This window comes from Strix uralensis, chromosome 3 (genome assembly GCF_047716275.1).
Source record: "Strix uralensis isolate ZFMK-TIS-50842 chromosome 3, bStrUra1, whole genome shotgun sequence".
In the NCBI taxonomy this organism is placed as follows: Eukaryota; Metazoa; Chordata; class Aves; order Strigiformes; family Strigidae; genus Strix; species Strix uralensis.
The window spans coordinates 39,736,706-39,751,786 of NC_133974.1; the positions used below are offsets into that span (position 1 = coordinate 39,736,706).

The 15,081-nt window shown below is 43.4% G+C and overlaps 1 protein-coding gene across 3 annotated transcripts in view; it reads left to right on the forward strand.

Annotated features, from left to right (window-relative positions):
- Nucleotides 1-1,297: 1,297 nt before the first annotated feature.
- MRAP2 (melanocortin 2 receptor accessory protein 2) overlaps nt 1,298-15,081 on the forward strand; it is a 28,509-nt gene continuing 14,725 nt past the window's right edge. For 2 of the 3 annotated variants that reach the window (XM_074861994.1, XM_074861996.1), the window contains exons 1-4: nt 1,298-1,348; nt 6,981-7,078; nt 10,827-10,931; nt 12,142-12,297. In XM_074861994.1, the coding sequence (XP_074718095.1) occupies nt 12,171-12,297 (127 nt within the window). In that variant the 5' untranslated portion in view covers nt 1,298-1,348; nt 6,981-7,078; nt 10,827-10,931; nt 12,142-12,170. Of the gene's footprint in view, nt 1,349-6,980; nt 7,079-9,604; nt 10,932-12,141; nt 12,298-15,081 lie in introns of those variants that run through there. The other variant, XM_074861995.1, reaches the window with a different exon arrangement.

Here is a 15,081-nt window from a genome sequence, read left to right on the forward strand (position 1 = left end):
GCCAGTGGCTTCATTGGATAGGTATGTGGGTCTTGTTTCCTAGTACTGGATTGAAAAATTAAGTAACATCAGTCATTATAGCACTTGATTGCCACAAAGATGATTAAAAGCCACAAAGACAGTGAAGGGACTGAAGCCTGCGACATATGAGAAGAGACTAAGGGAGCTGTGATTGATTGCGTAGTCTAGAGAAGGCTCAGGATGCTCTTATCAGTGTGTATGAATAACTGATGGTGGGAGTAAAGAAGGTGGAGTAAGGTTCTTCTCAGTGGTGTCCAATGACAGCACAAGAGGCAGTGGGCACAAACTGAAGCAACAGGACCTTCCATTAAACATGAGAAACCCTGTTTTTTTGCAGTGAGGGTGATCAAACACCACGACAGTTTGCCCAGAGAGGTTGTGGAGTCTCCATCCTGGGAGATACTGAGGACCCAATCATGTCCAGAGCAACATGCTCTAGCCGACCCTGCTTCAGCAGGCCTAGGTGATTGATCTCCAGATGTCCTACCGACCCTCAGTGATTCTGCCATTTCCTGTGCTTTGCTAACTGCAAGCAACAGAGTGAGGTACTGATTTCATATGCTCTTAAAGGTCTCTTTTAAGAAGCTGCAGTTCATAGGGATGGCAATGGTGTGAGAGGCCGTACAATCCCAGTGGTTTTAAGGCACTGTTCTTCACCTCCTGGCAGCTGAGACAGCACCTCTCACAACCCTTGCTCTCCCAGGCCAGGAGCAGGCCAGGTGCCAGCAGGCCTGGCTGCCCAGGGCCACAGGCTCCACTCGCAGTGTCTCCCCATGGGGGGACCTTGGGCCTACCCACGTGCAAACGCACTGGCCCCTCCACTCCCAGCGGGGAAAGGCCATCCTCCTTGGCTCTCCTCACCCTCCAAAATTAATGTTCCCCCTTGAGTTGTGTGTGCTCCTGCGAGGCAGGTGGCACCAGGGAGTTACTCCCAACTGGTGCTCTGCCCCTCCCCTCGACACCTACAGACGCGCACGCTAGCCCGGGGCGGGCAGCGGTCCCGGTCCCGGTCCCGGTCCCGGTCCCGGTCCATGTCCATGTCCATGTCCCTAGGGGTTCCCACCGGCCGGACCGCCTCAAGGCGAGGAGCGTTGCCCGCCCCGCTGCCCGCACCTGCGGCCGCCCGCGGGGCCGCTCCCGCCCGCGCTGCCCATTGGCCCGGACGCGTCACGTGGCCGTGCCATGCCGCCCGGGCGGGTGGGGCCGCCGCGGCTGCTGCTGATTCATTGGCTGTGGCCGGGCGGGGCGGGGCGGGGCGCGGTCCGGTCCGGCTGGGCTTGGCTCGGCTCGGCGTCGGGTGGTGCGGTCGTTGTCGCCGCGCAGTCAGGTAAGGAGGGAGGAAGTGGGCGAGAGGGCGTCGCCCCTCGGCGGCTTCATCCTGCCCGGCTCCCCCTCGGCGCTGGCTCGTCCTGGGGCGGCGTGTTGCTGAGGGGGTGCGTCTTTCGCCCGGGACGAAGTGACGCGGCGGGGGCGCGGGCGGCCGTGCCCGGTGCGGATAAGCGCGGTGAGGGGACGGTGCTGTGGCGGGAGGGAGGGACGGGGCGGCCCGGCCCTGCCTCGCCTTGCCTCGCCTTGCCCGCTCTGCGCCGCCCCGCGGTAGGGCCCGCCGCCGCGGGTGGGTGGGTGCCCCTGGCTGGGTGGTGTGGAAAGCCCCGGGCGGGGTGCCGGTGCCCCGAGTGCCTGGAGTTCAGCCCGCGTTAACAGGCGGCTGGGTGGTCTCGAAACCGAGACCTGTCCGCTTTCCTAAGCCTGAAGTATTCCTCTAATTTTTATTTTATTTAAAATAATAAAAAAGCTTGAGGTGGCACTCTTCATTTGGGTAATGTGGAAAATGCCACCTGCAGAAAGCTTGAGTCACATTTCTGAGTTTGTAGCAGAGTGATTCCTTCAGGTGTTATGAAGTCTGTGTATTCAAAAGCAAAACAGCTAGAAAGCACGTAGCTTGCTTGGAATACATGGAAATTATTTTTAGTCCTCCCAAATTGTATGTTGTGTTCTGCTTTGGCTGCTGAATTTGGATGAACTTAAAAATTTAATGTAAAATGTTTGCAAAAAAAACCCCAAGGTAATTTGAGGGGGGTGTGTTTGTTTGTTTTTTGTTGTTTTCCAGATGACATTTCCCTTTGTGTTTTCAGACTGAAAGGATGAACATCTCTCCTTCGTGTAGCCTTAGATTACTTCTCCCATTCTAACTCTTGCTCTCTTCCTGTTCTCCCATGTGCTCTTCCCTAGTCTCCTGCTGATTCTCATACCCTATTTTCACCTCCCTTCTCCCTTAACAGTCTCTTTCTTAACAGTTGTCTTCTTAGCAGTCTCTTCCTCTGGTGAGCAGCAGTTAAGTCCCCCCTGAGCTGTCTGCCCCTCCTTTTGCGGGAGATGCTCACCTCAATGACAAGCCAGGAAAACTTCCTTCCAAAGAGTCTCTGTTTCCTGACATTTCCCTTGCTCGTCCTGGTGTACAGTGCTGGACAGTGACTGCAAACGTGGGCACACCGTTAGTTTGCCACTTCTCCTGTGACAGGCAGAGCAGGTAGAGGGATGGGATAGCAATGACAATGCTGTCTTAAACTGCCTTGGCCAGGCTTGTTGGGGTTTGTTTGCAAGAACATTGAGGCATTTCTATTTCCAGGTGTGTTTCCCAGCCTACTGCTCTGTTTAGGAGCTGCTCCCTCTGCTATTATCTGTTATTCTCACTTGAGCTCCCTGGAGGCTGTATACCCAGGGATGCGGATTTGCATAATCGCTGTGGAAATAAATAGATGTTTTGGCTTCTGTTTGGAGATAATCAGGTAATAGTCTCAAATACTGCTTGTTTTTTCTTGTCCATTTGTGGTTTCCTTTTCAGGCTCCTAATCAGAGAGTCAAGATAACTTTTTACCGCAGGAGTAAAATACCTGGAAAGATGCCAGGGAAATGGCAACTCTCCATTGACTAAGGACAGTCTGGCTCCATTCTTGCAGAAAATAATGAGACGTTCTGGGTATATCGGTTGCAAGCAAAAATGTATGAAATAAGTTATTGCAAGAGAATACCTTTTCTTTAAGAAAAAAAATTCCAGAATATTAAAACCTGGACAAAGATATTTACTGCCTATTCTTCTGCTGGTTGTCCACGTATACTTTGTGGTGGAAGAGGTTTTAAGGTGAGGCACAGATGACACTCTTGCAGCTTGTTCAACAGTTGAAATCAAATTTGCAGTCTTTGAACCAATAATACAAGCTATTACTAACAAAATAAATGAAGGCTTTATTCTGCATACTCACTGCAGTGGGCCTTGGTTGTACTGTTTTAATGATGTTTCCTTGATCTCTAGTTACTACTTTATAGCCTCGTGTAGCAGAGAGATGTGGTAGGAATGAAGAATGAGAGAATTCAGATGCGTGCTTGCAAGTCGTGTGCTGCTGTCTGATTTACCTGAAAAGAAATTTGTATTTGAGGCACAATAAATTGTTTGCTTCTTCAGCAGCACCAGAGGGAAGAATTAGATCTAAAGGCAGAAAAAAGCCCAGTTCTGGTTTGGAAAGATCCCAAACCAGTTTGACTTTTAATAAACAGCTCCATTTCAGTGACTGAAATTTGCACTGAACCGATTAAGGTGAAATTTCTGCATCATATTGTAGGCTAACTACAAAAGTTCAGAAAATGTTTGGTCATTCAAGTGTGGAAGTTTTCATGAAAAGCTGTATCTTTTTATTTTTTATTAGTTCTTGAGGAAACTTAATGCATAACTGACTTTTCAAACTGAAAAGCTCAAGCATTACTTTGTGTCAGAGAGATTATGGTTTTACAGACCCTGTGTGCATGAGAGCATACACTGAAGATTTTTCCACCATAGCACAGTCAAACCACGGTTGCGAGATACCCAAGTGTGGGAGTAGTTCTGAACAAATGGTCTATCATACCTGGGTTTTTTTTCATCTCCACCAGTTTATCTTCTGCTGGCTTCAGCGTAGACTAGCAACAAAATTATTTGTGTGGGGAGAGCTGCTGACAAGTGAAGAGGTGTGCTGTGGCCTGTACTTCAGACCAGATGGACATTACGTGAAGATTAGAGTCTTTTTAGTAATGGGAGAGGGGGAGTGTACTCCACTCTGCTTGTCAGCGTCAGAGCCCTGGTGTTTTTTTCACTGCTGCAAAGCCAAAACAGAGCTATGAAATGAGGCCTGAATGCACTCATCCATTTTCTGGGCTGTGCAGCCCTATGAACAGCTGCTCTGCATTTAAATCCTGGGGCTGGCATATGGCAATGGGGTGCCCTGCAGGGTTGGTGAGGGTGGCACAGGGTGTCTTCAGGCCCAGGTAACTGACGCAGAGGGAACCCCGGGGAATTTCAACTGTTAATCAGTACTGAGTTTCCCAGAAGCGATTGTATAGGAGTGGTTCCTCCTTTCAGCCTTGACTCTGTTACACATGGTCAGTTTAGGTGTGGTTATCTGAAATACTCCCAGGTGCCTCTGTTCTTGGATTCAGTTGTTCTTTGGCCGCACTGAGCACTATGCTTCCAGTGTTTCTTCATGACTTGCAGACTAGCCAATTTGAGTAAATCTACTCTAGTAACTCTGTGCATGGGGTTACATTCATTGACAAATTCTCTTCACAGTGAGATTTTTTTCTTTCAAATTTAATGTACAATATACAGTTAATGTACAATACAAAATTGTAATGTTTGTCCCTTTTATGGTGGCTGCTTTTTTTTATAGGTTCTTATGTGATAACACAAATAGAAGGTGTATTAAAAACAACTCTTATAACTAACTCATCTTCTGATGGAGCCATTCCAGTTGAGTGGCAGTGGGCTGATCATTGAGAGTGTGAAGGGGTGTGGGGGGTAAGCTTTCCTTTCTCTCTAGTCAGAATAAGGCACTGGATTAACAGACTTCAGGGTTAGCAAGGAATTCAAAACATCCCCATTTCAGCACTGAGCTTTCTGTGGGAATAAAGCTAATAAAAAGAGGCATTTAATAAAAAAAACCAAAAAACTTTGCCAAGCCAGGAAAATTCAGGAAAATAGTGCAGCCCAAGACAGAGGCATTCAGGGCAGGCCAATTGCAAACTTGCTTTATGGTTTACTCTTACCTCATTTGTGGATATGCCAGAGCTCTTTCACCTCAGGGTTTTTTTTTTTTTTTATAACAAATCAGCCTGGGACCTCTATCTGTGGTATATACTGAAAGGTTAAAAATTTGTAGTATGAAAGGTTAAAAATGGCAGTACTATAAACAGCTAAGGGAAAGGCAGCCTTTCTTTTGGAAAGTGTTGAATAAACTCACATATGCTACTGATGTCACCGTTTGTAACATTATAGGACTGAAAAAGTCTCAGTACTTTAGGGCTGATGGGGCTTCTTCTAGTCTTGAGGGACCTTGAGCTTTGAAGCTGCCATACCTGCACATCTAAGAGGAGGTTGACTTTTAGTGGGGAGAGGAAAATGGGCTCAGCCATACCCAGACCTCTCTTCTGACCACAGCCTTGCTGTGTCTGCAGCTGTGTCCATGAGCCATGTCCAGAACGAGGTTCACCTGAGGTATGTCTGGGGAAAAGCTATTGAAAGGCTAATCTTCCCCCTCTAAAAAATGCTCAGAAATTTAAACCTGTTATTTTCTCTTTAGAAAAATAGACTTTTCTTTGCTTAAAAGTGTTTTCTACTGTGACTGTAACAACTTGTCATGTTGTTTGGTTTTTTTGTGTATAGAGATGTCTTATTTGGGTGGAAGGGTGAATTCTTGTAATATATCAGTTTTTGCAATCCTGAATGTCACAATGAAGTGTTTTCTGAGCTCAACTGAAGCTCAACTTCGTACACTGAAGCTGGATGATGGATTGATTGTGTAATTCTGCCCTAGCTGCAGGAAGTAAATGGAATTATGGATAGCATATCTTTATTATTTGTAGATAATACTGTCTCTTAAGTGTATATTCTGGCTGTAATTTTTAAGGCTTTTGGTAGTGGAGTTAAGCTAAGCTATTTGCTTCAGTGTGTTTTGGGAGCAAGTCCCACCAGCTCTATACTAACTGTACCATGTCCTTTTGCTGTCAGTGCAGGACTGAAACTTTTTGAGAGCAAAAGGAATACATAGCTTCTGTCATGCTATGTTAGGTATAATTCAGCTGTCTTCTCAGACAAGGCTGATGAGTGAGCTTATATAGTATTTACTCTATTTTCAGATCCATATAGTTGTCTGAATTCATAGTACAGTATGATTTCATATTACTTTCTGCCTAATTTCCAGGTGGCCCCTACTGAGTTGAACTCTTAAGTGGGCATTCGTGTTTGCATATATCATTATTATCTTTAGGAAAATACTTGGCAAACTGTTTTGGTCTTGTATTTGTTAAATTTTACTTGAAATTCATAATGTTACAGCTTTTAAACTAAGTACAAACAGTAGCTATACAGTTAGCATGTAAATTGTATATAATGGCCTGGAGACCTCCTTTTACACAGCTCAAGATATTAAGCATTAGTACATGGAAAATAAGACATTTTCATGAGAATTTTCATGTGGGGTATAAGTAGCTTATTGTTGGAGTCTAGCTTACGTTGCACAATTATAAGGGTAGTAAAATGTATGTTATATGATGTGTAATACAATAGTATGAGGCACAGATGTCTGTAACTGTCCTTTCTCATCTGTGGTTCCCAGAATAAGCAATGACTAAACGAGCATTTTTCCTTACTATTGTTTTAAAGTTCTTTTGTGATGAATCCAACATAATTCTTGTTATTTTAGCACAACAGCTCGTGCAGATGGTGCTGTTTGTGAGCATCAATCACAAGCATAACCAGTGTTAACATTGGTACTTTTTTTTCTCTCTAAGAAAAGTCCCAGGTATCATGTACTCAAAGTTGGTGTATATGACTGATTTTTAATTGTACAGTCAGTTTTCAGGTATCTTTCTATTTTTCTTGCTAAATTTCACTTGTTTTATATAGCTTACTTTCCTCTCTTTTATTGCAGATGGGAAGATTGGGTATTCCCCTGAAAAGACCACACGTTTGATCTTAAATCTTGCCTGTCTAGGATCTTAAGAATTATCAAGAAACAAGGACCATTTGGTTAAGTATTTCCTGCATTTCTCATCAGTGCTTGGGGGTGGCACAGCTTGTTCAAAGCAACAGCCATGTGGTAGGGTTGTGGAAAGATGGGGTCTCTATTACCTTTCAGCTGATGCAATGCAGAGTAAATAAGTTTGTGCTTGTTTTTTTCCTTTTTTTTTTATTGACTTCTTTTTCCTCTGACTTCCCTCTTAGTCTGTGGGATGGAGTAAAAAGGAATGTGGTGGTGACTGGTTCCCTTTTCTCACCCCATGTAGAATATTGTTGCTGGTATGGGGACTTCAGGAATATAGAAACAGCCCAAGTTGTTAATTTCTCATAGCCAACAACTGGGTTAGTTGTACTGCAGAGCTGATGCAGCAGGGTGTAGTGCTAAGCTTTCTCAGGCTAGGATTTCTCACAGTTTGAAATGTTGCTACTCTTGTTTTTTTCCTGCCTACCTTTTGGGATCTTCACACTTTGCAAGGGGCCAACAGTTTGTTCATTTATTCTATGAAGACTATAAAGTGCTTCAACTCTATGGCAGTAAGCAGAATGGAAGTATGTGGAAAATAAATGTGTTTTTTGACTGAAAATTTGCCAGGTTGCTTGTGTATACCATATTGGTAGTTTCCTTTGCTCCAGAAATGAACAATACCTTGACTGGTCCATATGGATTTATTCTTGTGCATGCAGGTCAGGTCTGGAGGTAGTTGTTGCTGGTTACATACCAAGCCAGTTTCAGATATATGCAAAACTAGATTTGCCTTTGTGGCCCCAGAGGCGGTGTAAGCCATGAAATTGTGCTTCAGATATGGTGTGTGTCCAGTTTTGTCTTTACGGTGACTTACTTTGAAAAGTAAGTGGCTGTGAGCTTTGTGCAATGTGTTGATGATGTCCAGGTTGAAGCAAATAGTCCATCTGCAGCAGTATTTGATGCCCAGCTGCTGCAGTTCAGAGATGTGTTTTTTGTGCAAATACAGCCCAGCGATCAAACTGGCTTGCTCAGGTATCACTGTCAGACAAGTTGTGACCTTACAGATTTTCACACAGGTTACAAATAAGTACTCATGAAGGTATAATTCAACTCCAGGAGTTGCAGTCATGTCTCCATGGGGAGTGTCAGGGCACCTGTTGACATCCTTTATCTGCAGAGAGCAACCCACTGCTCCAGAAGAAGGCCCTGAGCACTTCTCCTTTTTAATTTCCAGGAGACTGACCTGCCTGAGTCTCCTGGTTGGCAGCACTGAACACAGCCCTGCTTTGGGATTTCTTGAGTGGTCGAAGTGAAGCTTTTTGTTATTTGCTTACTTGCTTCTGAAAGAAATAAGGAAAGGCTGTCTGCAACCATACACATCAAGGTCAACAGAGGAACTTTCATGTTTGCCTTAAACAACTTCTGTGCCCTGCCAAAAAACCCTCAGCAAGGTCAATTAGAGGAGCTCCCTGTCATGCCTCAGGGCTGTGGGATGAATCACTGCTGTCAGTTCCTGGCAGAAGGAGTGCTTGAGTGCATCTCCTGGGGGAATTCCTTCCCTGAAGCCCTTAGCTGGCACCTGCAGTCCCTCCATGACTGCTGCAGCCTGACAAATGCACCTGACAGGCTGCTAGCACGCCAGCTCACCCTGCTTTGCTCTTCCTCAGGAGATGCAAGGTCTTATCGTTCACTACTTTTGCTGTGCTGGTCCTTGTTCCACCATGCTAGGCTGGTTTTTGAAGTAGAGTAAAAGGTTTGTTTTAGCATGTTTCAGGGTGAAGTATTGGAGGCATTTGGACAGACAAAGCTTACAAGTGAACTGTAAGATAGTTTGGGACAATGCTTATGCTTAGCTGTGCTGGATGATTTAGAGGCGTATTTTATATGTCCCACAAAGTCTGAGACACATGTTAGCCTGCGAGCTGGTGATCCACGTTTCAGTTAGTACCTCTCCCTCTGACAGTGGCTTGTCTACAGTGAAAGTCTAGAAATGCTTGTAGTCAGTGGTGAAACACTGGAGCTTCTAGTGCTGACCCAAGACTAAACCAGGACAGATTCTTTGTGTCCTAAAAGTGGTTATTCCCCCCATAAATCATAACTGAACACTAGCGACTAGATCAGGAGAGAGATCTGCATGTGGCCTAATTAATCCCATCTGCCTGCATTTGAGGTGGAAGAAGAAACATTTTTTGGATGGTTCATATAACCTATTCTGAAGTCTCTGCCTGCAGATTCCTGTTCAGCTCTTTCTATAATACTAGAAGCGAGGAGGTGACAATGAACACTGGTGATGCCATATGAGAAATATTTAAATGAAAGACTTCTCTGGAAGGCTATAAAAGAGAAGAGCAGCCCTTAAACAAGAATGTGCTAATAAAACAGATCAACAGGCACATCATCAACAAAATATTGAGGAGAAGGGGAAAAAAGAGGTGGGAACCCTGTGCAGCACCATGTAGTCTCAGGATCCAGTCACAAAATGAAACACAAAGTCTTTTAAGAGACAACTGACAGCTGAGATGGGAGCAAACTAGGACAAGAATCTTAGGTTTTTCTCTGTGTCATTTGCTTTTCCCAGAGGCAGCAGTTACTTTAGCTGATTAAAACCAAGGAAAACTGTCTAAAGCTTAATTAGACATTCTCTTTTTGATTCCAGGAAATGTTTTCTAGTCACTGGGAAACCAAAGGAAGAACTTCACTGTCAACACAGCACTTAAAGTTAGACTTATCTTTCTTTTCTGTCTTACCTCTGTCTTTGAACCCCTCTTAAAGGATTGGAAGTAGAAGATGGGAAACATCCTCAGCCATGAACTGGGTTGTCTGTTACAGGCATCTTTTTTTCTTCCTTCTCTGTGCTTCGGGTTATTTAGTCTCACTGGGAGCTTTCTGAGTGGCTAAAGGAGGATGAGGGTAATGTGAAACTCCTTATCCTGACCCAAGAATGGGGTTGGTCACATCTCTCCCTGCCCCCTCCACCCCAGGCCCCCAGTCCTGTTGACAAGTGGCTTGTTGTGAAAACTAAGCTGGTTTGAGTTGAAAAATAGATCCATTTCTGAACATCGTAACTGGATATGAAATTTACTTTTTCAGGCATACTTCACTATTTATTTAAAATTGTTTGGAGGCATTCCTGCCAGCATTTGTTCATGGTAAAATAGTTGCAGAAAAAACTTTTTTACAAATTTGGAGTGCTGTTCATATTCCCTGGGTGAATTTGTGTTCCTCATTTTGTGCCTGATTCTTGTTCTTTATGTATGGCCCTCCTAGCACTTGGAACAATGTGCTTTACTTGCACAGCCTTAGTCAATCACATTATCCTTAGGAAGGATTGAAGTTTCAGTTATTTTGAGTGACATGGCTATTTAGGGCCCTTTTCAAGAAATTTTATCTGGATTTGACTTTGTGCTCTGAGAAGTTTCATTGTTCACAGAACAAGTGATTGCAGCAGTTTTATGAACTGCATGAAGTCTTCACCCTGCTGGGTTATAATTGAATGCAAAATTACCCAAAGCTCAACTTGTTTTACAAAATGTATTTTGTAATATGTTTCAAGTTGAATGTCCTGATTCCAGCTGCTGGAGCAGATGTTTTGTGCAGAGATGTGCTCTCTTTTGGTGTGCATAAAACTGTCTAATATTCTGAAAAAATTACTCTGCAAAATGCAAATCCCTGGTGCAGTGTTGTGGTAATGACAGAAATATCGATCAAGACAATTTAATGATGCTTGATGTTGCACTGCAGTTTTTGTTAATCTGTGAGGAAAATCACTCCTGTTTTATTTTCCTTCTGTAGTGACATACTGAAGCTGTTTATTAGTGCAGAGAAATTTAGGTTGGAAGGGACCTCTGGTGGTCATCTGGTCTTTTTACCTGCTCAAAGCATGTTCAACTAGATCAGGTAAGTTTTTTTCCTTGTATCTAACTTAAATTTCCTGTTTCCTGGTTTGTGTCCATTGCCTCTTGTTCTTTTACTCTGCACTTATGAGAAGAATCTGGCTCCATCATCTCTGCACTCTCTGACTGTTATGAGAAGAATCTGGCTCCATCATCTCTGCACCCTCTGACTGTAACTGTAGACAGCACTAAGGGCTCCCTGGAACCTTCTCTTCTCCAGGCTGAACAAACCCAGTTGCCTTAGGCTCTCGTGCATCCTGAACTTCGGCTCCCCGACCATCTTGGTGGCCTTCCACTGGACTTGCCCCAGCGTGTCTGTGTCTTTCTAGTATTGGGGATACCAAAACCAGATACAATACCCCAGATACAGTCTTACCAGTGGTGAGCAGAGAAGAATAAATACTTCTCTTGACCTGCTGGCTGCCCTCTTGTTAATTCAGCCTGGTACACGCTTGGCTGCCTTTGCCACAAGGCATATTGGTGGCTCATGTTCAGCTTGTCCATTGCAGGTCCTTCTCTGCAGAGCTGCTCCCCAGCAGTCAACCCCCAGCCTGAGCTATGGCATGGAATTATTCCCTCCCAGATGTAGGACTTTGCATTTGCACTGGTGATCTTCATGAGGTTCCTTTCTCCAGCTTGTCCTGGTCCCTCTGAGCAGCAGTCTGCCCTCCAGCCTCTTGCCTGTACACCACATAATCCACTACAAGTGCACTCTATTTCATCATAGTATCAGTCCATGAAGGGTACCACTGATAACCAGCTGCCAGCTGGACTTTTTATGGATAATATAACCCTTTAAGCCTGGTAGTCTGGCCAGTTCGCCACCCACATTTTCATGACAGCATTCATCCTAAGCTGCAGTCTTTGGTATTTACTATTTTTGAGCTATAAAAACTGTATGCAATCTGAGGAGCCTGGTTCTGATACTTTGTACACTTGCAGGCATCTCTGTGGAGGTGAACATAGGTTCTCTTCTTTCCATTGAAGAGAAGCTCTGCGTTGGCTGGTGGTTGGCCAGCTGTGAGTGGGTAAGGAATGGGAGGGGGTGTGATACTGGATTTTAAAGGAACAGGTAAGAGAGAGAGCCTTTGTAATTGTGAGTGGCTGCTCTTGGGAACAGTGATGAGGAGGAGGTCCCATAAATAGGAAAGAATTCTCTAAAATGAAAAGATGTACTAGAAGTATGTAGTCTCTAACACATTTTGTATCCACAGGTGTGTATATATATTTATTGAGGTACAAGATGTCTGCCCTGCGGATGATTTCTAACAGAACCTCCCAGCAGGCCTTGTCTAACTCTGATTACACCTGGGAGTACGAGTACTATGAGTACGGACCAGTGTCATTTGAAGGTCTGAAGGCTCATAAATGTAAGTTCAGTAGAGACATACTTTATTGCAGCTGAGCTTTCCCATCTTGATGTTCCTGCTCTTCATTTGTAACTGATTATTGTACAAAAATATCTCTGTCCTCATTTTTTGGCTTCTCAGATATTAGAGGTATTACTCTAATTGTTAGATATAATAATTGTTTATTATTCTGTGTCTTTTTGTTGACTGCTTTTCTTGTGCATGAGAGAACTGTGAATTTCTTGGCTGCGGTAGAAATTTGTCAATACTGAGGAATGTCAGACTATCAGGAACAGTTTGTAACAGCAAATACAGCCACTGCTGCTTCTGGTGACTACTTGGTATGACCCTTGTTGCTTTGTTCTTGTTTCTGTTAATGCTAAAAAGGCATTGGTGGGCAGTCTTACTGCTTTTGTTTTTCTTCATAGAAAATAAATTTAAGGCTTTTAAAAGATTTAAAACATGAGAACAAACAACTTCTTCTGAAGAAACTTTTATCATTGGGACTTTATTCATAGGAGGAGCGTGCTAAATTCAGCACTCTGCTGATACTGGAGCTGTTTTACAGTAGAAGTAACAAGTGGAGGACAGGGATCAGAGAGATGAAAAATGGGTAGGAATTGAGAGGAAATTCAGCTAGGACAAGCTAGTACAGCTGGACCAACACTTATCTGAAATGTAGACAACGGCTTTGGCTTTTATGAAATTTCCTTTTATTTTTAGGGGGGAAATGGTTTGGGGGTGGGGAAAAACAAAACAAAAAGTAACAGACTAGCTGGGAACTAGTGGATGTGTTTTGCAAGCACTCTACAAAAGAGAAGCAAACCATCTTGTTTCTTTGTTTCTGAGCTGGATACACTGTGAGAAGGTTTGAGCACCAGTCTTCAAAATATTGGGGAAGGGTGCTGGAGCATGCTCTGGCATGGGATACGTACTTTCTGCCTCGTTTGTCATGATGAGGATTCAGAGTGGGAAGGAGGAGTGCCTGTAGTGGCAAACAGCAGCCCGGAAAGGCTGATCTCCCTTGGCTCTGCAGTCAGGAGGTTTCTGTAAAGGACAGAAGAAACTTGGAAGTTATTAACACTTTTGAAAAAACTAGAGCAGCATTTGCTTTTTAGCCTGAATTGTGCTTTACCTTTTTTTCTCCAAAAAAGTCTGCTGATTACTGTCTGCATTTTTACAAATGTTAGGTACTTGAAAAATGTAGGTTAGCTTTTATTATGTTTCTAATTTATATTCCTTTCTTCCACTTAATCAGAGGCCAAACCTGATTACAAAAATTACTGATTACAAAGATTAGTTGCAGTGTTACATACACGCCTTCTTTTTAGCTCGGTATGTTAGAGTGCAACTGGAGAAAAACATAAACGATAGTTATGTCTGGATTGTGAAGATACAGTGGCAAAACAGATCTTGGATTGCCATTGAATGATTGCCATGCTGAGAGTGGCAGCTCAGCTTCACTGTCTGACAGTGCTGTTCATAGAGCAGGAGGGATCTGGACAGCTCTTACTGGAGAATGGGACAGAAGTAACAACTGTTTTCAGATGAAGTCTGATGTATTTATGAAAGAGGTTAACAGGAGTATTGAATCAGTGATCTAGGAAGTTCCTTCTGGATATTTTTTCAGTTCTTTGGGTTTTTTAACTGATAGATTGGAGTTGGCTCTGTTTACTTTGGTGTTACTGCATGCATTCTGAGGGCTGAGTTTTATTTAGTAAAGGAACAGTCTGTGTTGTGTATGGCATGGTATTTCTTGACATGGTATGTTCTTGGTATGTTTCTTCTAGCTATTTCCAGCTGAGTTGAGACTGGAGGAATGTGGAGGCAATGTGATCAGACACTTCACTGAAATCCTAAACTGGAGAGGAAGGAGGAGAGGAGATTACACTGGGATTGTATTAGGAGGGAGACCTTGAATACTGGCAAAAAAGGGGTGTTAATGAATGCCTGTAACTTATGTTGGAGAGCTTAAAGGGGAGTGGAGTTTAGGTGATGCAGACTGGCAGTGACACTTGGCCAGCTGTAAAACATCACTGGCCCTTCTTAAAATTAGAGGTGTGTGATTTTTTTTTTAATTATTATATATTTATTTCTGATACACAAGATATTTCACCCAAAATGAGAGCAGTCTTTTGAACCGTAACATAAGATGAATACCACAAGAGAAAGTTGGAGGCCACTTTCAGATTAATGTTGGTTTAATTAATTGTAGGTAAGGGGAGGTTCCTAATAATTTAATGTATATACAAAGGAATTCAGAGGCCTGTTTCAGAAAAGCACAGAAAAATTTATGCAAAGTGACCTGTGAAGAAGAAATATTGACAAAACAGTCTAATACACAAAAATCTTTCTTAAAAAAAGAAAAAGTGGAGGTGGGGAGAAGATGAGCTGTTCAAATGCCACAGTGACTTTTCAAATATGACTGAAAAAAAAAAATAGCTGTTTGAAAAGCAAAAGATGTGTTCTGCTTGAGGACAAGTGAAGGAGTGAAGGCAGGAACTAGAAATCAGAAAATCTAGAAAAGTAGGCACCAGATGTTTTGTAAATTAAAGCTTTAGAAAGTAAATAGGCAAAGATAGCCGGGAGATATCTGTGACTGGCAGAGATAAGAACAAAATCCTTTTTTGTGCCTTTGAACATAAGAAACCTCAGTAACAGTAGCACGAGGTAATAGGTAGGAAAGATCAGGGGAGTTGGAACTGCTCCCAGGATGTAGTGACTCTGTTAGGAAGGCAAGGAAGGGTGATACTGCAACTTGAAAGTCATGGGATACTTTCCCAATCTATTTGTAACTTGGGACAG